The sequence below is a fragment of the Chroicocephalus ridibundus genome, chromosome 1 (genome assembly GCF_963924245.1).
Source record: "Chroicocephalus ridibundus chromosome 1, bChrRid1.1, whole genome shotgun sequence".
Classification (NCBI taxonomy): domain Eukaryota; kingdom Metazoa; phylum Chordata; class Aves; order Charadriiformes; family Laridae; genus Chroicocephalus; species Chroicocephalus ridibundus.
This window is the reverse complement of record NC_086284.1, coordinates 170,739,468-170,763,468: the sequence shown is the minus strand read 5'-3', so window position 1 is coordinate 170,763,468 and position 24,001 is coordinate 170,739,468. Positions and strand designations below refer to the sequence as shown.

Here is a 24,001-nt window from a genome sequence, read left to right as displayed (position 1 = left end):
CGGCTTGTCGGAAGCACTGCTTTCCCACCTTGCCAGGTGAGGCTGACAAACTAGCTGCTGCCTGTGCCTGAAAGCCCAGCCCTGGCTGCCTGTGGAGAGCCCTGCACAGTGTGGTGAGAACAGAGTGGGCTGGCACACTCCTGCGCTGCCACGGATTTAAGGACAGAGGAAATGAAACTGAGAGTTTCATGAATTCTAAACACTTTTGTTTCAGCAAGATACATTTCTTTTTTGCTTTCAGATTTCAAGTGGAGCAACCATAAAAGTCTTTAAAAAGAAGACAAATACCCGATCAGGTAACAAGGGAACTGCAATCTATTTAATCTTTCGCAGAGAATGGGCTGGGAATGCAAAGGGCTAAGCTATGACAGGTTGTATCTTGGTCAATAGGAGGTCAGAAAAGTTGGCACTTCAGTGTAGCTGACCCAAATGAAGAGGCATGTTACCCTGGCTCTGGGCCTCTGCAGGCACAGTGGGCCTAGAAGGAGGGAAGAAGGCAAAGGAAAGGAGGGCAGAAGGACTGAGAGCCCTCAGCAAATGAACGCTTAAAAATACGGACTCATAGGCAGGAAAGCAGGGCAGGGAAGCCCAGGTGACACAAAGTGCTGACTGGTGAGACAACCACAGGGAACATGCCCTGCTCCGGTGCCCAGCACTGTGCATCGTGAACAGAGTGGTGCACTGTCCGGAGACAGGCATAACAAAAAGATGCAGTTTTGACATTTTCCTTATTCTTTCGACTGTGTTTCTGAAAGATTTGACTCATCTGTCTCAGCAGCAGGTCAGGAGTTAAAGGGTGCTTGCAAAGGGTCAGTTCATCTCATCCACCCTCGTGATGCAGATTGATCCAGCCCAGCTGGTGGCTCAGCAGAGGTGGACTTTCTGTAGCCCCTGGGGAGAGAAAGACACTCCTAGCACGTGATTCACCTCATGGTCAAAGTGAACATCTAAAGTTAGGAGAGATGTGTCCCTGAGGGGCAAGACATTGGGATGGCATTGCCCTCTCCTTCGGCAAGAGTAGGGTTTGTTCTCAGCCATTGCTTTCAAGCATCACCTCAGCTCCCTGCGCTGACTGCTAAATGCAATCATCTCCTCTGCTGCCGGCCTCCTTTCAGAGGGGCTGTGATTTGCTGCCAGCTTACCCGAGCAGCAGATGATGATGATGCCCTAGCTTAGTGGTCCGAGCTACAGGTTGGCACTGGGGAAGTGAGCCAGGACCTGTGCGTTTCTCAGAGGCTTCCCCCAGACCGCAAGCAGGAAAACGTGACACCAAGCCTGCTTGCTAGGCATCCTGAGCCATGCACTCTGCTGCACAGCCCAGAGCTCAGCAGAGCTCACAAGCTTGTAGCTGTGTTTGGTTAATGCCTGTTTGTTCTCTGCTTTCTGGTGTTTAGATGTGGACTACTCGGATGAACACTGTCATTTGGTGAGTTCAGTCATTACACTGTTAAATGGTAAATTTAATACTGAGCTGCATTTGTATCTGTGTAATCTCTCTAATCTCTTCATGACAGATTTTACCAGACTCCGAAGCAAACAAAGATGTGAAAGGAGCAGGTCACAAAGGAAAACAAAAATTCAAAGTGAAAGAAATGTATCTGACAAAACTTCTGTCAACCAAGGTAAACTGTAAAGTCCTTATTTTGAGGGAGGGCTGGTGTTAGGCATGGCTAGTTTGGCACAGCAGAAATAGACATTAAAGCAGAAATTACACAGACTTCCTGCATGTATATCAAATGTTAAGTAAAAAGGTAGCCTATAAAAATCACTGTGCTAACTGTGAATTATGACCATTTGCAAAGATGGCCACATTTCAGGTTTTCTAATGCTATAGTTCTAAAATTGGCTGTTACTCACACTCTCTGTCTCCTCAGTAAGCACAACCTTTTTTCTCAGGTTAAAGAAAAAAGGTGGTTACTGACCTTATAGAAAGTGAGTTTGCCACTGAGTCCCATAGACTCTCATCCCTTCTGGAGAGACAGCTTTCAATCAACGATCTCCTCACTCTCTACGAGTGTTTGCCCAGCTTACAGACAACTTCCAAGGCCTGAGTGTCAGAAAATACTGCCCATGAAATGAAATAATATTCTAGGGTCTCAAATTAAGCATCAAAAATAACCAGATTAATTTTAAAAACAAGGTCCTTAGGATCTATAATACAATTACCTAATTTATACAATGCACATTCCTTAGGAATAAGCCCTGCTCACTCCCTCTGGTAATATCATCTTGTTTCTGACCTACTCAAAAGGTTATAAAACTCTTTGCAACAGCATATTACTTAAAATATTAATCAGTGCACAACCCTGAGTGCTGTGTGATACAAGAGGCCTGAAGGGATGAAGATTATGGCCTTCTTGCATTTAAAAATCTGTCAGTCATTATTTAATTAGATTGTTGATAGCATCTGAAGTAATTTAGGACACTACCCAAAGTGAGAGTGAAGACTGGTCATTTTTCATTAGCTGTGGAAACTAACATAAGCCCTTAGGAATTGCTAGAGTAAACTAGTAGTATCTTATGGTGGAAGACTGAAGTACAAAAGAAAAGATCAGGCTCTTAAGAAACAGTCCTTTAAAGGGCTTTAAATTATTCATCTCCTTCTCCAAAGCAGGGTGGTACTCTGAACAACAGTGCTGTGATATCCTTCACTGTGAAATTCCACCCATGATATGCTGTGCGCTAAAGGAAAGTGCACGGAACCGTGTCTCTCTCCCTCTCTCTCTGTCACCTATACCAGCACACAGACACAATTGCAGAGTTTGCCAGGTGAAATGAACTGGCCAGTAGCGCATCAAGGCCCTGGGATACACGGGAATCCTTCTTGTTGAGGGAAGACTGGGCTGAACTGATCTTCAGAACAGATGTGAAGAAAAGAAGCACAAAACAGTGTTGTTTGTTTGCCTCTGTTTATGAATTCTCTGTAATGATGTCAGTGAGTCCATCAGTAACCAAGCCCTTGCTTTTGTGAGCCAAACAGCTTCACTTCTGGATCAGAAATACCCAGTTTTCAGTTCTTCTTTCTAACATCAGTGTCTTCATATGCCACCCAAGGCTGTTATCCTAGAATTAGATCAAGTGCCACAGTCGCTTGGCTGTGAAGTGTTGATGAGCACATGTGTTCAACATGTGTCGCAGATGGCACCAGCGCCCTAGAAAACTGGTTAAACTCCTTTTGCTCACCTCCCTGTTACTTCCATTCACAAGTTCCAAATGCCTTCAGCAACGGTGCCAACAGTATCTGAAGAGTTGATGTTGTCTTTGTTGGAACGAGTGATTCCTTCCGCCTGCGATTTATTACAAGGTTCACCACAATTCTCCTGTCGGTAAAGTGATAGGACACATGACATTTGAAAGCAGATCATTATGGTGTACTTGTAGTTTCATTTTTGTTACTGACTGTCTTGTTTGCCAATAACCTATGCCCTAGATGTTTGCCACAAGCGTGTTGTAGTTTCTGTGTGTGGTTGCTCTGGGGCACGCTCAACTCTCTGAGGCAAAAAATCCTACTCTTTTCTTGTGTAATAACAGCACCGTTCATTTTCTTACTTTTCAGGTTGCGATTCATTCGGTTGTTGAAAAGCTCTTCAGGAGTATTTGGAGTTTACCCAACAATAAAGCACCTGTTGCCATCAAGTACTTTTTTGACTTTCTGGATGCCCAGGCTGAGAGCAAAAAAATTACTGACCCTGATGTGGTGCATATATGGAAAACCAACAGGTATGTCCATATGATATGCACAGGAGTGCGTGCACTCTCTGAAAACATAGTTGCAAAGATGGAACAGGTGATCAGAAGAATAAGATTTTGGCATGCCTGGGTGAAGATATGGTTTGGCGTTGTGGATCCTGATAATTTTAGTGTGTTGAACACAAACCATCATAGCTTCCAGGACTGCATACTGTCTTTGCACTCAGAAAGAAGTATCTGCAGGTTGAGAGCATTGTTTGAAGATGGAAGGGTGACTGACTGATGTGTTTGCTCTGAAGCCTTTGTTTCCTGATCTCTTTTTTAACATGAATAAATGGCCTTGAAATGTGCTTCTTTCCATGAGTGCAGTGCAATTAAATTACCATTTTAAAGCAGTTGTGCTACATGAGTGGTTAATTTTAAGGATGCTTGTTCTTTCTCTGTCTAGTCTTCCTCTTCGCTTCTGGGTGAACATACTGAAGAATCCCCAGTTTGTCTTTGATATTAAGAAGACTTCGCATATAGATGGCTGTTTGTCTGTAATCGCACAAGCTTTCATGGATGCCTTTTCTCTAGCAGAACAGACACTGGGGAAGGTAATGCTGCCCTTCCAGTCTTTTGCTAACTCCTCAACCAATGTCTTCTTCAACTGTGTAATTATTTAGAGGATGAAGTCCTGCATCTGCTGACACTGGGGCAAAACTGTCAGTGGCCTAATTAAGCTGGGTTTCCACTCCTTGTTGCTCCGTCTCACAAGACCAAAGAATTCACTCGAGTAGACAGATACAGCTACTAGAATGCCGTATTTATAGTTAGCTGCTGCTTGTCTTCTCTGCAGTTTGTTTCTGCAGTGTGTATATAGAATATGTGGAAGAGGGTGAAAATAGTAAGATTTCAATGAAGTTTTACAGAATTTTTAAACAAAGGTCTTAATAGTATTGACATTATTTGATAAGTAGTCCAAATTTTGTCTGCCACACACCAATGTGCAGAAAACACACATAGAAGCTACTGGGAGCTGTAAGAGTGCTTGAAAGAACTCTGAAGTTTGAAACAGTTCCTTTTACATGTATTAGCTGCTCTCTTTTTGTATGCAAAATTATTTGCTGGAGTAACAAGTCCAGAAATCTTATATTCAAAAGCCCTTTAGTACAGTGTCCAGAACTCTGGGGATCAGAAATACTTGATTTTCCCCCAGGATATTTTCATTTTCTCGGGACCAAAGCAGGAAGCATTTGTTCAGGCTCATACTACCAAGAAAAGCAGGATAGAGAATTTTTAGCAAAAAAAAAAATATATATATATAAAAATGAACTAATTTCCTACATGATCTGAACCAATTCGCTCATCTGTTAAAGGTAAAGAACAAATAATGCACTTATTTGTCTTATTTTAGGAGTGACGTGTCATGAATTAAAACTCATCACATCACTTACTTGATGGAAAAACTGCAACTGAGCATGCTCTGTTAGGTTTCTATGCTTAACATCCCTTGTGAAATACTAGTACTGATACAGCAGCTCCCATGAAGCCATTTGAAAAGGGATGCTGAAACCTGATAAAGGTTTGCAATGCAGTAAGCATCTTGTGGCCTTTTAGTACTAAAATGTATGTACTTTCATAATTTTTAGCCTTTTAGCTTAAAACATTCTTCAGCCACTTCAGTAAACAAACATTTAAATCATTTCATCGCACAGTGGAAACAGTCGTGACAAGGTATCACATGGTTGTGTCATTTATTCCCCAGAATTTAAACTAGAGCAGTGACAGGAAACTACCAGCCTCCACTTTTACGTTCTGAAAACATGGTTTCCAGGTGGGGCTTCGGCTCCTACCACAAACCATCAGCATTTATTTCTTCAGATGAGCCTAAAGCTGCCTAGTAGGTGACTCCTGACCCGGGTTGTTGAAGCCCTGGGGAAAAAAATAAATCTCTTTGGCTGTGCATGCCTGGCGGTCAGCTCTCCACGCTCTGGAGCCCCAGAGCGAAAGGAGTAGTAGGGACCAAAGAGTTTAAGGGGAACCTCTGCCAGGACAGGACCTAGCAAGGCTCTCCGGTGTGTTACCCTAGGGGAACTTTCCGCAGCGCTGCTGTATCCTGTATCAGCCTCAAGGCCTTGGGTTCAGCTTTCTCAATCTTTCAAGCCTGGGGAGGGGTGAGGAGGAAGGAAGAAAGAAAAATATGTCTGAGGGACAGATGCTCATCACTCCTGATGCCAATAGAAATAATTATATGGTGACTGTCATGAAACACAATGCACTGTTACTGACGTCCCTGGGTCTGTTCTTCATCTTTATTTCATAGCCTTGATTCCTTGCATGTAACCACTGCAAAGAGACATGAGTCACACAGAGAACAGACACAATTAGATGCAATTAACTTTGTGGAGGTGGAACCTTAGGAAATCTGTGCTGTGAAAATTGACAAGGCTTCAAATATTTTCTTTTAAGGAAGCACCAACAAATAAACTTCTCTACGCTAAGGACATTCCACTCTACAAGAAGGAGGTGAAAGCGTACTACAAAGCCATCAGGGATCTGCCTCCATTGACCACTTCAGAGGTTGAAGAATTTCTAACTCAGGAATCTAAGGTATGATTGAGAAGTGGGAACTTCATTTGCTTTCATGTGAAGTTTTTTAAAAAGGAGAACTACCTGACCAGAACTGTTTTCTGTTTTAGAAACATGAAAATGAATTTAATGAGAAAGTGGCCTTGATTGAAATCCACAGATACATAGTGAAATATTATGACGAGGTAAGCACGTCTGCTATTCCTGCTCAACCCCTTAATGTTAGCCTGGCACCTCAGGCTGGTAAATTGGGCTTGACAAAGTAACCAAAGGCTGTCCTGGGGCGTGACTTACTGGGTGCCCGTCCAGAGACAGCCCCTTGGGGATGCAGCCGAGGCCGCTCCTCCCGCTGAGCTGTGTGGGGCCAGAGCGGCGCAGCCCCCGGGGCAGCTGCAGCCCCCCCCCATCTCTCAGAGGGGCCAAAAGTTTGAAAATGCACCTTTACCATCACCACTTTATTTCTCAGAGACAGTAGCAATAAAATGCTCCCTGCAGTTTTAAGGAAGTTCCTGAATAGTCTAGACTTCTTGTTTTACCGTGTTTGCGGAGCGTCTGCTAATGCCTGTCACAACTCCTGTGCACGCGCTCCATTTCCCTGGAGATTCCGAAATCAGATTAGACTAGCACCGGGGATCTCAATTTAACAGTCAGTGCAAACACCTCAGCGGAGCACGCTCAGCCTTACAGCAAGAGGTGTCTGCTCCTTTCCCATCATAGCCCTCTCACACTCTGCTCTGACAGTCTTTCTCTTAAAGAAAAGAAGCTATAGCTTCCAGTCCCTGCTATTGCTAACAAAATAAACCGTTTCTCAACTGAAAGCACTTACTCACAGGCTACCTCTAAGCTGCTTTGTAAGAAAATCCCTGCCCTTCGCTTTGCATGACAGGATTCTCCGCTCCCTTTTGCTCGGCATCCTTAACAGAGGCTGCGTGTGCCTGCGCAGGGAGGCAGATAAGAGGCAGCTGGGGTGTGCTGCCTGGAGGGGCTCGTTACCACTTCCAGCAGGTTGTCTGGGTCTCCCAGCAACCAGACCGTTCTCTCTTTCATCCCCAGCAGCGCAGCATCGGCGCTGGCTGCAATCATCCAGCTCTCCATCACCTGTTAGCGAGCTTACCACTTCTGATCTCTGACATCTTAAAGTATCTGAGTTCAGCATTAAATCTTTGCCTCTAAAAGAAGCATGGGATGACACTCGGAGTGGCACTACACTTTATTAAGCTCATTAAAATTGTTGACATAGGAGACTTCAGAATACTTTCTAATCTTAGTGCCCTTTTTTGCTTTTTTGAAGCTAGTAGTGGCTAAACTTATCCCGTCCTTAGAAGGAAACCCTCCCTCTGCTCTTCTGCCTCCCGCTTTTGACCAGGAGCAGCTAAACCTTGTTCATTGCTTGCTGAGGCCTCGGTTGCTTTGTAGAGTTGCCAGCAAAGAGTTTTCAGACAGCTGTAATGCTCCTTCCTATCACTTGGGGCCAGTGCCAAGTGGGCCAGTTAGAGGAAGAGAGGCAGTTTATTGCCCTCACTGTATAGGGCAGAGGAAGAGAAACAAAACATCACTTGTGAACTGGCTCTAGGGTAAAGCTGCCGCACTGGCCCTGCCTCACGCTTCAGGAGATGAGCATGTGTTGGATTTGTTTGGGCTTTTTTGCTTGGCTCTGTCTTTCTTTTGGGGAAGCGTTGCAAATCCTGTAATCATAATGACTTGAAAGGAAAACTCCCAAAATAAAGTGTTAGAGTCAGAAAAGAATGTTTACATATAGGCAGGCATTCAGATGGATTTTTCTGCCAGCAGTTGTTGGAATGCAGAAAAGCAGGCTTTAAAAAACAGCAAGTAAAATAAGCACTAAAAAAATGATTCTCTTCTTTTTGCTAATTGTTAACAGATTGTCAGCAAACTTGAGCGAGAACGGGGGTTTGAAGAAGTCCAGAAACAGCTCCAGCAAGTAAAAGCCTTATTTGATGAAAAGAAAAAATGCAAATGGCTTTGAGCAGAGCACTGACTCACAGCGGCACTGTGGGGGATTTTAAATAAGCGCTACTGCTCCCAAAACTGTTTTGACTGTCTATATGTACAGGGTTTGAAACATTTGGACACTCTTCTCCACTCTGACCATTCCAAGTAATATCTACGTTTGGGAATGAAGTACGGGCAGGGTTACGTATTCACACGTGGGCACGGGAAAGCGAAAGTGAGTCTAGTGTTGGCAGGGCCAGCATTTTTAGGTACGTGAACACACATACGTTTTGGTTCAAAAATATTGCCTAAAAGTAAGCTTTCTGCTTACTTAAAAACAAGCTCGTAGGAGATGCGCAAAACACACTGCAAGTTCAGGGTTGCCCGTGTGAACTTGTAAGTTCCTACTTGTAAGTAGCTCTTTTTTTGAAGAGAGAAAGCTGATGTTGCGCCACATCCTTTCAGCAGCCTTTGCAAACTGTCTGGATGAGCTCCAGCTTCAGAATACGGGGCAGCTGCGGTTTCCTTCCTTCCAGACAAATGTACACTGGTTCCTCTTTGGGGAAAAAAAAAAAAAAAAAAAAAAAAAAAACAAAAACCAGCACCAAAGTGACACTTAGGACAAGTGTGTTCAGCAGAAAAGGCCGGTCTGAGGTTTGAAGGCCAAGTGCCACATGGCGGGACTTCTATTCCTTAGGATAGAAATTCCACGTGCAAAGTGAAGCCGACCACTGAGCCGTGGGGGGCGGGGGGGGGGAGGCTTTTGGAGAAAGGCACTAGACCGCCATCAGTCTGTGTTTACATTTCTACCTTTCCATCCTTAAATAAGCTGTGAAACACTTGTGAGCTGCTTCACAGGTGAAGCCTGCGGTGCAGCTGCGCCGCACGGGAACAGCGTTGTGATTTGCTGAAGCGGCTGACGAGGGCTCCCGTTGGTGCACAGACCTGTGCTCAGGGGCACGAAGGGCCCGTGCGTCAGTGCTGGCAGTCCCGGCCACCCCCTCTACAAGGGCCTCGTGAACCTAAAGCCAGCACATTATTTTTTTTTTCCCAGGTTGTCCACACAAAGACTTTGTCAAAAGAGGGTAAGAATAGGAGGGCTGGTGTAATCTCTGACCCCGTACGAGAAAGTGATACAAAGGTGGTAGCTGGGGTTGGGGTTGGGGAGGGGGTAACTGTCTGCCTTGGTCTTGATCGGGTGTTTTTTGAGGCTTGGCTGGTTTCAAAGGAGGGTGTCCAGTACATTTGCATTGGTGGCTAAAGTTAGCCCGGCTGGAAAGCAAGTGTGTGGCCACGCTGCTGAGAAGAGGCTGGTGCAATGGCTACCATGCAAAGCCACGGAGGAGCAGCCGTGGCTCTGGCTCGGCTACCGCACCGGCACAGTCCTACCCTCCACTACAGACTTGGAATCTTTTCTTGCCCTGGGCTCGGCATCAGTCACACAGAGGCGCTTCCTGAGGCTCCCTTAGACTTGAGGTAAGGTGTTGATGAGATGGTGATACTTATCCTACCGCCGGAGGCGCATGGCGTAGCGCAGTGTCCCGCGGGCGAGGGAAGAGCTGTCCCCTGCCTTGGCAGCGGCGAGGGTGCCACAGGCCGTGAATGGCACAGGTGGCCCAAGTTCAGTATAGAAAGCCCATGCTGGGGCTGTGACCAGCCAGGCACCTACGCAGGGCTCCCAGGCAGCCGAGCGCTCAAAGCATTTATGAGTGTGCCCTGCTGTGCTGGGGGAGCCCCGAGGCCGCAGTGCGGCAGTACTAAAGCGGGCTGGTTTGGCTGCAGTGGCTACCAGAAGCTGGTACTGGGCACAATCCCACAGCACGTGGCCAGCCAGCGCCAGTAGACGTTAACCACGCTTTGGCCGCCTGTTCACGTGGGGGCAAAGCAAACAGAAAAAACACGTTGCCGCCTGGTCTGCCCCCTCCCTGCCATGGGATTGCACAAGTTGTCCCTCTGGCATATGGGCGAGGGCAGCCACCAACCCATACTGTGATGGCTTTTTTTTTTGTTGTTTTTGTTTGTTTTTTTTTAAGTCAAGTCTTACACTTGCTATTAAGTTTACACTTTATACTTGATGGAATGTATGGCTTTGTTCAGGAAACTGCACTACAGTGTTGCAGTACTTTCAGCAGTTCTCTTCTCTGCCTGGCACGATATATTGTGGTAAGTTTAATTTTAATTGGGGGAAAAAAAAACCCACCCCACCCCAACCCTAACCTATCTTGCCCTCTGTCCTAAAGGAGTGGACCTTGGCTTGAGTAGCACTTAAGCTTAGAATACCTGTACTTAAGGGCTTGATTTTTATCATTCTTAACCTAACCTTTTAAAGCAGCATCAAATAAATAAATAATTTTAAAAAAAAGCACAGTAATTAATATTGAAGGAGGGGCATGAGCAGATTACTCTTTCCAGTTTAGCCAGACATCTCAGCAGTTCCATTCCCGTTCAGGTGTTTGCTGGCAGTGCGTTTGAATGAACTGTGATAGTTTTGTTCAACAGTAACCTTCTGTACAGGCAGAAAAAAAAGGAAAAAAAAAAAAAAATCCCAACATTTCCGCTTGGAAAAAGCTGTAAAATATAATCTGTTTGCGTGGGTCTGATCCTGTGAACTTCACTATATGTGTTTATATGATGAGGAAACGAAAAACCAGTCCTATTCTGTATTTGTTCTACTGCTTGTTTGCTGCAATAGCTTTAATGATTTCTAGAGATTAAGTATGTGTTGAAGCAGGCCCCGGAGCTTTAGCCTACGGCCTGGAATAGGATTTTATTCAAGCCTCCTAAACAGCGTCACTCTGTTAGTAAACCATTTTTAAAGTCATGCTGGGACGTTGTAACCCATCAAGTGGATCTCACGAAGTGATGTGAAGTATAATGAAGTGATTGTGGCTCTTTTGGTAGGTTCGGGTCAGCACACAAAACATTGGCACATCTTCCGTATCTGCGATTCCCTGTTACCGGTACCTGGACACAAAAAACAAAACAAAACTAAAAAACCAACAACAACCCACCTCTGATTAAAGCTGTATTACAGCAACCGAACAATTCTAACAGTGTTCTCTGAAATGAAAGCAAACTTCTCTTTTAACTTATTTCCACATGTTTACAGGCAAACAGCGTATTTTCTAACACTAGCTTACAGAGCATTATTTTGCAGTCATCTAGTTGAAAGTCAAATCTTACTAATGTGTAAAGTAATTCCTGTTGTACAGAAGTTAATCTGTTGTTTAAAATGAATGGTTTTAAAAAAAAAAAAAGTGCAGATGACAAATACATGTTGGTGTTTGTATGGGTTTATCTAGAATAAAATGCATTTGGAGGTTATTTTTGATTAACTTGTGTACTTTAAAATTGGTTAAAGGAGGGCAAGCGCAGCTTGCAGTGATGCCGAGGTCACGCAGGGACCGGTGTGTAGGACACGGAGTGTGCCAGCGGAGGTGGCAGGTCGCAGCCACAGGCCAGCGCCGTGTGGCACAAACCACTGATGTCCCTCTGCGGCTGGGGACAGCACAAAAAGGAAGGTACGGGGCGGTGTCAGGCAATGCTGGGGGTACGGGGGACTCCCGCAGCCTTCCCACCTCTGGGAGGCGGTGGCTGAAGGTGGGGTGCCCGCTGCACCTCCACCCAGCCCTCAGGAGCCGCACTACTTCTTTGCCTTATGGCCCTGAGGGGGTTGGTACATTTTAAAAGGTAAAAATGTTAAAACAGAGGATAAGCTGGTACCCGCAATGAACTCTTGCGCAAAGAGCCTGAGCCAGACTGGGAAAGGGAGCCCACAAACCAGCAGCTAACCATCGTTCTTCCTCCTGCTGGCACCCTTCTTCTGCCCCCCGCCAAGGCTTCCCTCGCTTGTGTGCTCCCCCCTCCCTGCACCCTGCCATCAGGTGAAGTCCTGCTGCAGACCAGGGCACCGGGGTCGGGGACAGGAACACCAGGCTCTGCCAGCCAGCTCTTTGCAACCATTATATTCTGGCAAACCTCAGTGACCCTTACGTTACTTTTTTCCAAATTAATGCTGCAGGAGACAGCAGAAATAGCTTCTGTTGCTTCTAATAGTTACACCGTTTTCCTCAGAGAAGTCATAACAAATTCCCCCAGGAAGTGCAGTACAATCCCTGTACTTACGTACTGCAGGGAAAAAGCGAAAATGCAGCCTCCGGAGAGAAAAGTTGAATGAAGGACAACGTCACTGTATGGAATGTAGTTACTCCGTTGTCTATTACTGCAGCCTGATAACACCACCAAGTAAACTATTAAAAGAAATCGCACTGCCTGTTCTCACTGTCTCATACTTTCACTGCAGTGCAAAAAAAAAAAACCAACAACAACAAAAAAAACACAACCCAACAAAAAAACCACAGATAAAAATAATTCCTACACTTCCAGGAAACTTTTCACTATCAAACCAAAAAAATTAATTGATCCCCTTGTAAGTTTCTGTTGCTAAAGTGATAATGAAGAAAAAAAGAGTTTTTAAATCAATACATTCAATCTTGAATAAATATTTTTATTGTACTTAAGTAAACAAATCACAGCAGCAACAAATACAAACTTACGTTTTCATAATGTGAAGGCAAGTTGTTATACTTCATCTCTACTGCATTATAATAAAACACCCAATTATTGCTTATTCCCGTTGTAAAAATACAAGAGGCACATTGTCGAGGGTAGGAAATCGAAGTTTTCAGCATTTTTTTCCATTTCATTTCACCCTCTCTGTCCATGTGGGAACTTCAAAATAACAATCCCAATGTGGATTACAGCATCGTCAACAATCGAAACAGCGACCCAGCGAAACTCCACACTGATACAGTAACTTCTACCTTGAAGGAGTAAGAGGATGGTATCAAATAAGTTTTAAAGGATTTATCCAGAAAAATTTCATTTTACTTTTTATCTTAAATGTCAGCACAACTCAACCTTGATCAATGTATTTTAAAGTTTTGTGTGATGAGTTTATTTCGTGTTTTGACTTCCAAATAATTTCACGTTTATATAAAAACATTTCAAAATGTAGTTAATCTTTCAGTGCTAATCAATTATATTTGATAATTTATGAGAGTCTATCAAAAATAAATACAAAACTATGCAGAATATATTTTCTGCTATTCAGGCACGTACAAGCGTGTTTTTGGCAAAATATTAAAAGCACGTACAAAGGATAAGCTATTGAAAACAAACAGCATGTAGAGTTTGCACATTCTATTTGGAGTCCTCACTTTGGGCATCGCCCTCTCCAGTGAGCCTGTTCCTAGCCAAGGTCCTGTACGCGCCCCCCGTTGCTCGCTCTCTGGATGGCCCAAGATCTTCCAGCTGTTTTCTCTGTGTGGTTTCTAGTTCTTCCAACCGCTTGCGAAGCAGGGAAAGCTCTCTCTGATGCTGTTCCTCCTTGAAATAAATAAATTTAAAAGTTATATTACAATTTGCACCTACAAGGGACAAAAATGAGCAATAATTTCATTTTCATAGAATGGTTCGGGCTGGAAGGGACCTTAAAGATCATGTAGTTCCAACCCCCCTGCCCTGGGCAGGGACACCTCCCACTAGACCAGGCTGCTCAAAGCCCCATCCAGCCTGGCCTTGAACACCTCCAGGGATGGGGCATCCGCAGCTTCTCTGGGCAACCTGTTCCAGTGCCTCACCACCCTCACGGTAAAGAATTTCTTCCTGATATCTAATCTAAATCTCCCCTCTTTCAGTTTAAAACCGTTACCCCTCATCCCATCGCTCCACTCCCTGATAAAGAGTCCCTCCCCATCTCTCCTGTAGGCCCCCTTTAGGTACTGAAAGGCCCCTCTAAGGTCTCCCCAGAGCCTTCTCTTCTCCAGGCTGAACAACCCCAGCTCTCTCAGCCTGTCTTCATATTGTCTTATATTTTCTCTTTTGTTTTCTTTAATTAATGATTTTAAAATAAAAACTGTGAAGTCCAAAATACCCTTATTCACGAAATCTTACTCCTCAACGTCTTGTGGGTATTGTTCAGGTTTGTCCTCGCTCACTGCAAGGGGGTTGCACCAGATGGGACCTTTGAAGGGCCCTTCCAACCCAAACTGTTCCATGATTCTGACATTGACGATGAACAACACCAGCAAGAAATATGCACGCGGGCATCCCTCCTCTTAGATGAAGAGGCACACAGACCTGTATTTCTTGCCCAGAAGGAGCCATTTAAAGCCCCTCAGGAGAAGGACAAAGTAGGGAGAACCAGGCTAAAACCACCCGTTTGTTACATGCTGTAAATTATCGTTTGTCTTTCAAGAACCTCTCCCTCTTGCGAGGAAGGGGACATCACGAGAAGCATTCCTGAAGGCTTCCTTCCTCTGTTCAAAGATCAGATGCTCCTTCCTTAAGACTAAGGGCTCTAATGAAGGACTGTTCCAGGACCCTCTTTCGTTGTATTATTTTCACAACTTGTAAATACGTCACCACCTGAAGAAGGGGGAAGGAGGCTTCAGGCCCAGGAGGCAAGGCAGATGATGACATTATACTGACTGGATTGAGCGACGGTATGTTAGGATTCAGAATTAAACTCCGGAATTCATTGTGCCTACGTTGCAAGTCCTTTAGTCTCTTCTGGAGGCGCGCATATTCTTCATAGGAAACATTCTGCCTAGGAAATAAGAGATTTCTTATTGCTCAAAATCTTTATTACCCCAACACAGAAGCGTACGTCTCCCCAAGAACTCTGCTGTTTACTATCCCCATGCAGGAACATGCCGTACCAGAAGAACAGGAAGGTGGAACACCTGTGTATATTCTTCTGTCTAAATGTCTATCTTTTTATCCTTTTTATGGATTTTATGTCTACCCCCTTTTATAGAGGGACTTTTGTCCCTCTATATATTAAGCTATCTGCTGTTTTCAGATTAGAATTTCCATGGAGTAAATTAAGTTTTTAACAGCATTCACAGTGGTGAGCCACAGGAGCCACATTGAATTATTTCTTGGAATCAAGCCCTCCACAGGTGCTCAATGAAGAAGAAAAAAATAGGAGTTTGTCTTTCAAAGAGTTGCAAAATCTGTTTCTCTTGCAATTATGAAGTTTTTTTCACTTCTTTCTTTCGAAGGGATTCCTGCAACTGCATCTATCAGATATTTTCCCCTCGTTTCTCCCCAAAGAGACAGCCTTGCAGGTGTCTTATTAGCTCCCAGCTGCCCGTCCTAAACAGAGTCCATTCAAAGAATTCTAGTGCTGAAAATTCCCTTACACCGGACTCCAGTTACTAAACTGCAACGTATCTTCAAAATTACTTCATGTTTCTAAGTCAGATCTTGGGCATGTATCATTTTTCAAGCTAAGAAAAAGCAAAGTTTATTACCTATTTAGCACCTGATTTTCTTTTTCTAGCTCTTCTATCTTGGCTTCCAAAAGTTCTAGTTTCTCTTGCATCCTCCTTTGTTTATTATCAGTGAGAGTCTTTCTCTGTCAAACAGACATTTCAAACAGAGCTAAGTAATGCCTTCACAGATTAGATCCTGTAAAAATTAAATATACGCTGTACGTGGTTTCAAAGCTGTGACAGTTTTTCAGATTTTCCTTCCTTAAGAAGTGGTGCTGTGGTGTTTGAAGGTTCTGAATCCCCGCGACGGGAAACAGAAGAGAGGGGAAATGATCCATAGCTGCGACTGAAGGATGCACAGCTGTCAGTCACTTGTTGGTCGGTGACCGACTGTACTAACAAACACTGACTCTATTTGAGAATTACAAAACTCATTCTTTAAATGACCATGTATAAATAAGTATAAACATGACAAAAACAATGTATGCACTGTTCTTTTTTGTGTTTTTTTTGGATTGGTTTTTTTTTTGCGCATGTTGGCCTCAACTTTACCACCTTAAAAGCTACCGGTAGGTTTCATAACCTGTATATGTCCAATGTATAAAACTGCCAATTAATCTCGAGCTTTTATAAACAATTAATCAGCTTTTCCTTTCAAGTTATTTTATAAATAGCGAGCTTAGAAGACAACATAAAGTTTTGATATTCCATCACAGCAAAGCAGAACATCATTTGTCTAGTATCTGAAACATAATCCTGACTAATTAAGGAGTCCACCTCTTAAATAACCATATATCCGCACATGCACATGCGCAAAAAAAGCCTCACAAAATCATTTGATGGCATTATAACAGAGCTGTTGGCTGTAATATTCTTTTGCATATCGCTTCAACCTGTTTCTACGCTAGTCTCAAAGAACTTGATATATTTTGTTACCATATTCAGTAGATTGCAAATAAACTCTCGATAATAAAACAATTCTAGCTGGCCAAAGTAAAGCTGAACTTTTCATTAGCTGGATCATTCATAAAGGAAGAGTCAACGTGCCTTTTTCTGAGCAACAGCAGCCCGACACAGCCTGTTCTTCACTTGGTTGTATTTCTCTTCTTTCTCCGTGATGCGCTGGGTAAGCACGTGCTTCTCCTCCAGCCATTCTATACGTTTGTATTCTAAAGTCCTTTGAAAAAAATCAGATTAAAAGATTAAGAGGTTATATGTACAAAAGCAGGATGTCGGATTAATGCTTTAAGGCTCTTAAAACAGATGCATCTTTTCACAACTCCAACCTTTATATACTTGAAGGACGTGATTTAAATTTGATTGTGCTGACGATCTGATCATGACTAACAACATCCGAACCCGTGCATTAACATCACCCTAGGCTTTGTTCAACTGTGAGGCATATTTTGAAAACTGATTCCAATAAGCTCGTTAGTTGTTGGCTGCTTGTTGGTTTGGCCTGTTGCCAAACCGTCCACAGAAAAACTCGGAATTCAGATCAAAGGCTCACACTGGAACACAAGAGTAGACACCTCTGCCAAACACCAGTTGTCAGAAGAGCCGACAGCTGCCTGCTCTGTTTGGGGGGTAAGAGATGTAAGAGAACAGGTTGCTGCCCTGCCTGGTCTACTGTGCCTTTGGAACAGAGAAGGACAGACGACCAGCGTGTGCTCCCGACCAGAACAAACGCCAACACAACAGGAAGCTCCCACCAAGATGGTTCCTAGACAACATTCCAGCCGAACACGCACCACCGACAGCATATGTTATCTGTTCAGGCCTTTGCGTAGGCAACACACTAAAATTAGGCTGTGTTCTCCTGCAGTCGATAGCAAAAGGAGCCACTTGCTCTCTGCTGCCTGGTTTGTTTGGGCTATCTGCACTGTGGGTCAAAGTAGACAAGAACTAACCGCATATTTAACTACATTACTATAAAGAAAAAAAAAAAAAATCAAACGGTGAGATTCTGTGCAACAGCTTTTAAGAAACACAGTCCAAGACATGGTATAGTGCATCCGTACCACTCCAGTCCTGGGTCGATGCAGTTTCCCTACAGGGACTCTGAATAAATTTCAGGGACTCTCCATAAATTTCTCACCAAACAGCCTTTCCCTTCCCCGCTGCAGGTGTATCAGGAATCATCCACCCTCATATCAGAACCAGGATCCTGGCCCACTTGGTACCTGTCACAGTTCTTTTAGCAGACCCAGCGTGGCTCGTACCTTGCTGTTGACTGTAAATAACTACTAATACCCAGGAACCAAAGGGCTTTCTCGAAAAGCACTGCTTAACAGTAAAAGAATGTCGTTTGAGACAGTGGTTAAAAACGCCGTGAGATTTTTTTTTTTTTAATGCCAATAAAGCTGTTCCTGAAACGTTTAACAAGTGCCTGTTGGAGCTCATCTCTGATCTGAATCAGTCTCATAGCTTGCCTTCAGCCCTTTTTCTCCTTTCACTTTTTCATTTCCAAGCCTAAGATTGACACAGGCAGGCAGGCAGCTGCTTTGCCTACTTATGGCTCAACTGGCATTATTTTACTTATCTGAAACTGTTTATCTTAGGCTTTCTTATCTTTTGGTCCTTATTTCACTTCCTCTTTAAGCCAAGTTGCTTTGGTGCAACTTAACTCTTGGAATTCAAGCCCGTAAGAATTACTGAACTGAGGAAGGAAGCCCTATCCCCCACAGAGTCAGAAAAATAATGGAAACATGTCCCAAGGCTCCCCGGGTAACAGTAGGACAGACCTGGAGGACTTACATGTAGGCTGCAAATCTGCTCAGTTTCTGCGGTATCAGCCTCGGTGCATCTCCCATTATCTACATACTTATACAATGATGTCTGAGGACTGCCAAGGTCCTTCCACCTTCCCAGCAAAACCTGCTCCTGACAGGTTTACGGCCCACAGATACGTAAAAGACACTGACAGTCTCACACAACTAACAGTGACAATCTCACTGAAAATATGAATACACCTTCCTAAAGTAAACACCCAGAGCATTTAACGTGCTACTCACAACCATATTCTGCAGTCCCAATGCAATAATTTCTTCAAATGTTAAACTGAAAAGCAATATTTAAACTAATGACAACAACGCAATTCCAGTACCAATCCATAGCAAAAGGGAAGTTAAAACAAAAAATACCACACTAGATCTTTTGCAAGTTTTCTGTTTAATCTGGGACAATGACTTTTTAAAACCCACCACACAATAATCCAGGACAAGTTAGACACATACTTGGTTATTAGGCTACGAAATACTAAATAGCTATTTCCAGACGAACTGATAAATTAATCTTTAAATTACAGATAAGTGATCATTGCTATATGGAGTCTGAACAAGATTTGGTTTCCTTCAGAATTTATTAGCATATTTTGATGGTGCAAAAAAGCTTGTGCAGAAAAGAAAAGTGATTATTTTTAATTTTGATGAGAGCAACTAGAAGATATCCAATAAGCTTTTATTTGTCTCCTGTCAGCTAAAAGGATCTAGTGGGACAGGGGAAAATAAAAAAAGTATATACACACGTATACAGCCCCGAAACCTTCTAAAGCATAATACAATGCTGATATGCCTTTTTCACCCTTATTGCCTGAATATTCTTAAAAGAACTGTGTGTAAAACTCTAGATCCACTTAAACTAATATAAGTTTGACATTCACTTCAGTATATATAGGATTTCATTTTATACAAATACTATATTTCACTAGTCAATCATTAATTGTAACAGACATGAATAGAAACAAACTCCTATTTTTGAAGTTATCACAAGCAAAGCTTTCATACATACTGCAGAAAGTGTAGCCATTTTTTACAATTATCCAATATTTCCTGTTCATTTTTCATTTCTGACTTTATTCAGAATCTAGAATCCATAGTTAAGTAATCCACATTAAAGGAATGCAAGCAATATGAAAAGGAAAAGCAAAGACAAAAGGAAGAAAAAAATTACTTCTCTGTTTCCAGTTGAGCTTTTTCTGCCTGAGTCCTTGCATGTTGACATTCCTGTTTTAATCTCTCTATTATTTCCTTCAGCTTCTGATTGGACTCCAGCAAATCATTTTCTGATTGAGAAAGTGAGGCAAGCTGGAGTTGCAGGTCATGAATTTGCTACAAAAAAAAAAAAAAAAAAGCAATTTTTCCATTTAAGAAGGTACACAAGTAACTAACAATTAATTCTGAGATACTGAGATAGAGCAAAACGCAGACACCAAACGGCTGCACTACCGTTTCATAAGCCTTTCTCGTTTGTTCCTTTTCTCCTTACGCAACAGCTTCTCCAGAAGCTTTACAGTAAATCGCTACTGTTAATCTGACCTAGTTAAAGATGTCCCTGCTTACTGCAGGGGGCTTGGATAGATGACCTTTAAAGGTCCCTTCAAACCCGACACGTTCTATGATTGCAGACGAAGAAGGTTTTCTATTGTAGCAGAAAACGAAAGGGAGGTAGAAGTCTTCAGTCATTGATGTGTCCCCTAGAACTTAAGAAATCCGACATTAATTAAGCTCCAGGGCTGAACAGAACTAGAGCACCGCACAACATTTGGTAGCAGAGCTGTGGAGCTACCCAGCCTCTTCTCTCTCAGAACACACAATGCGCTACAGCCAGCAGTGCCTGCACCAACCAGTTCACAAAACCAAGTACCTACAGAGTCGGAAAAGTCCAACCTCCAACCAAAAGCCAGCACACAGATAGGATGATTTCCCTTTCCTTTTCCTCTCCCCACATGGACACTCTGATACCCCAATTTCTGAAGGTAAAAAAACCACATTGCCTTGAACTTCAAGTGCACGCAGCTTGCAGACTACTTTGATGCACAGCTATGTTCTTGTCTACTACATAACACCATGGGCAAGCAGGAGTTAAAATAATTAGGTTTTATTTTCAACACTGCCATGAATTCACTCTGCAATAGAAATATACCTCTTTACACAAGTTTATTCATTTATGAAACATCTGTTAAGCACTTGAAGAACCTCAGATAAGAGATGCAGTGTAAATGCAAAGCATTACCTAGAAACAATTTATAAGTCTCCATGGAAACTGAATCTCCAGTTAAATAGTGCATAACCGTACTCAATATACCAGTCTATAAACGTTCAACTCTGAAATCCTTGGTACCCACAAAATGCGTGAAGCAGAAAGCTGTAATCCATTTATAAAGGTCCGGGAAAGCATGACTGATTTCTGAACACTTCCGCTTTTAAATATCTGTTGTATGCATTTTGTGCCTCAGGAAAAAAAGGCCTTAAAAATTCAATCTAATCTTTGAACACTGGACATGGTAACTGCAGGAAAGACTGTATTTCTCCATAAAACGTTACAATGCAATAAAACATTACCTGTTTCAGATCAACACTTTCACGTTTCTTTTCTTCCAACTCCTCTGTCTGAATAGCTTGCTGTTGCATTTTTAATCTAAAATTGTATAAGACATCCTTATTTTTATCTGATTAACATATAGATGTTACAAGTTAGGACAAATCAGTCTGACAATAGACTATATTGCACAATTTGAAAGGCTGATAAATAGTTAACTAAGCAATGATTAAAATATATTTTTGTTGATTATTAGAATTCATATAGGAGTGAGAAATGCATTGATTTGTTTGCTTCTGGAGTATGATTTTTGCTCATTTTATCATACCGACCTTCATACAAATACAGTAACCAACTCAAAGAGATATCGTTTTAGGGCCCCAGTTTGCCAGTTGCTGAGATGGTGCCATTGTGGAAAGAAAAATGGTTTATTCTAATGCTGGGGCTGTGCCAGCAGCCAACACGGACCCACTTTTAACAAACATGAGTATTGCAAAATTATGTCTTTAAAATGTTCATTAAAATCATGCATTTTTAAAATGTTTGGATGAAAAATGGCGTTTTCTTTTTTTAAACAATACATTTTTAATTCTATCCTCTTTTTAAACAATGCAGCAGATAATTCTGTTTAATTTACCATAATGTGTATGGTAATTGTGTATCTATGAATAGTAAACTTTTATACTGACAACTGTAAAGAAATTAGCGGGGGGGAAAATGGGAAATTTGCGTTAAGGTTAGAAAAGCCACACTACCGCAAACGCTGAAGTTCCTTTTTGCTAGATTCTTCTGCCATCTGTACAACACGTAGTTTCTCTTCATACTGATCCTTTTCAGATTGTCTCCAAGTATCTTGTTCCATCTTCATCTTCTCTAGATCAGCTAATCTGTTCTCGAGTTCTAACCTGAGATGTTATTCAACACGCACACAAGAATCATGACAAAATGCCAGAAGTGTTTAGTTGCTAAGAATGGCATTTTTTAAAAGTCACTCAAAACACTCCTTTTTTTTTTTTTTTTTTTTTTTTTTTTAAGAAGTTGAGCAGTAAATCAACAAACATACTTTTCATCCTGTAAGGCTGCAATTTTTTCAAAAACTTCCTCTTTGGCAGCTTGCACTTTACGAATTAGCTCCCGATCCTTTTCTACTAACAGCACCTTATGACGTTCAACAGCTGCCTTAAGGATTTCCTTGTCTGACAGCAATCCTGCATTATACATTAAAAAAAGTTAAAATGTCATTATTGATATCAGCCTGATGAAAACCGGTATTAAAATAACTTTATAAATTGTTAAAAGGGAGCTAAAAATCACAATTCACATGATAGAATGAATGAATGGGGAAAAAAAGCAAAAAACAAAAAACAAGAAAAACAGAAGAGACACGGCCTTTCTTAGTATAAAAGCAACATTTCAAAGACTTTTTGAACAGTAACCACTACATTGGAATCTCTGTCTGTGAGGGTTTATTATCTTAACATACAAAAGTAATTAAACAGTTGGTGTTGTTATAGATTTAAACTCTAAAGCAATTTTTGCTAAGCAGTTGTATCTGGATTAAAAAATAAAATAAAATAAAATAAAATAAAATAAAATAAAATAAAATAAAATAAAATAAAATAAAATAACTATTCCACAATAGCTACAAAAAGGTCAAGCAAGAAAACTGGTTATTTTCTTTTTATGAAGAAGTTTATGGTAAACAGTAACTGGTTACCAGTGAAACTGTAGTAACTTGGCAACAACAAATCTCACCTTTTAATCCACTCATATTACCAAGTGAGGCAATTCTAAAATTATGACCCTATAGGCAGGGATAAAAGATGCAAATTAAAAACTTGTGACCAAGACACCTGTGTTCACTGGCAAATAAGCCAACACGCGAGAACAGCTACTCCTGGTTATTTAGCTAATTCAGTGACGCAAACTGGATTCCACAGCAAGTTCAGGTTAGCTTAAATCTTGCCTGTATTTAGTTTCGTATTTCATAGGGTCCAACGTTTTCTGTTCGCAATATGCTGTAAGTGCATTGTCGATACAGAAAACACCACTTTTTAGTTGCTCTTAGAGAACTTAATATCAAAGCAAGTGAACAGGAACAACTGTTCCAGGGAGGTGAAGGTACTATTTTGGGGTTACGGCAAATCAGTAAAGATAGTCCACTTCAAAGTTGTGTAGTGATTTAAATCATCAACACGTTAACTAGTACTAGAAAGCTTTGGCTTTTCACTCTCGAAAGCTATTTCAAGTTGCCTACATACTCAGCTGTATTAGGTAGCTTAGAACATTGGCTATTTTCTTCAAGGAATGAAACAGAAATTGTATTTTATTTCACATAGCAGCCTTACCCGATTGTTATCAATTCCATGAACACAGCATTAGAAAGCAAAACAACCAATACGGTATGTTAAAGTTTCAAGCAGAGTCTGAACGACACTAGAATTTGGCAAGAATAAAAAAAATATCCAAGTGAAGTACATGATTTGAAACAGATTATGCTCAAATGGTGTCATAAATTCACTAATTTACGTAAATGAAAAATTGTTCTGTAACTGTTCTTCTCCACCTAGTAGACCAAGTGAAAAAACAGTTATTTCAAATATAAAATGAATTGTCAGACCTGTGACCTAGATCAGAATTAGAAGGTGAAGGCTGCTGGGGAATGCTTGGAGGAAAAATGATTGTAGTATTCTGACTAGAAGTTACAAAAGAAATCATTAGAAATTAATTGCACATTTTACCATCCATTTCACTTTGAATCTTGTTTCTCTCTCTTTCTACATCACTCTTTGTTCTTGCTGCCTCCAGTTTGACATTTGTTACTTCCAATTTATGTGAATGTTTAAGTTCTTCTACCTATGAATTAGAAAAAAAAAACACAAATCAACTAAATTAAATACACATTCGCAGCTTTACTGTAAGTTTTTCATGTGATATTTTGTTAACAAGAAATTCTGTGAAAATAATTATGGACTACACTTACTTTAAATGTACCTTAATTTTTTTTTTTAATCTACTGCAAGGGACCTTAAAGATCACCTAGTTCCAACCCCCCTGCCATGGACAGGGACACCTCCCCCTAGATCAGGTTGCTCAGAGCCCCGTCCAGCCTGGCCTTAACTTCCAGGGATGGGGCTTCCACCACCTCTCTGGGCAACCTGTTCCAGTGTCTCACCACCCTCATAGTG

The 24,001-nt window shown here is 41.9% G+C and overlaps 2 protein-coding genes across 7 annotated transcripts in view; one reads left to right on the top strand and one right to left on the bottom strand.

The window, feature by feature from the left end:
• PLXNC1 (plexin C1) overlaps positions 1 to 11,538 on the top strand; it is a 74,659-nt gene extending 63,121 nt beyond the window's left edge. The window contains exons 24-31 of the mRNA XM_063322796.1: positions 242 to 296; positions 1,395 to 1,426; positions 1,515 to 1,622; positions 3,557 to 3,720; positions 4,139 to 4,286; positions 6,142 to 6,282; positions 6,372 to 6,446; positions 8,144 to 11,538. Of these exons, the coding sequence (XP_063178866.1) occupies positions 242 to 296; positions 1,395 to 1,426; positions 1,515 to 1,622; positions 3,557 to 3,720; positions 4,139 to 4,286; positions 6,142 to 6,282; positions 6,372 to 6,446; positions 8,144 to 8,248 (828 nt within the window). The 3' untranslated portion in view covers positions 8,249 to 11,538. The remainder of the gene's footprint in view (positions 1 to 241; positions 297 to 1,394; positions 1,427 to 1,514; positions 1,623 to 3,556; positions 3,721 to 4,138; positions 4,287 to 6,141; positions 6,283 to 6,371; positions 6,447 to 8,143) is intronic.
• Positions 11,539 to 12,716: 1,178 nt separating this feature from the next.
• Positions 12,717 to 24,001, bottom strand: part of CEP83 (centrosomal protein 83) — a 29,216-nt gene continuing 17,931 nt past the window's right edge. For 5 of the 6 annotated variants that reach the window (XM_063322791.1, XM_063322793.1, XM_063322792.1 and 2 more), the window contains 9 exons: positions 23,555 to 23,669; positions 21,877 to 22,021; positions 21,569 to 21,718; positions 20,837 to 20,912; positions 19,446 to 19,603; positions 16,542 to 16,671; positions 15,534 to 15,637; positions 14,644 to 14,824; positions 12,717 to 13,602 (listed from right to left, as the gene is read on the bottom strand). In XM_063322791.1, coding sequence (XP_063178861.1) covers positions 13,417 to 13,602; positions 14,644 to 14,824; positions 15,534 to 15,637; positions 16,542 to 16,671; positions 19,446 to 19,603; positions 20,837 to 20,912; positions 21,569 to 21,718; positions 21,877 to 22,021; positions 23,555 to 23,669 — 1,245 coding nt within the window. In that variant the 3' untranslated portion in view covers positions 12,717 to 13,416. Of the gene's footprint in view, positions 13,603 to 14,634; positions 14,825 to 15,533; positions 15,638 to 16,541; positions 16,672 to 19,445; positions 19,604 to 20,836; positions 20,913 to 21,568; positions 21,719 to 21,876; positions 22,022 to 23,554; positions 23,670 to 24,001 lie in introns of those variants that run through there. The other variant, XM_063322794.1, reaches the window with a different exon arrangement.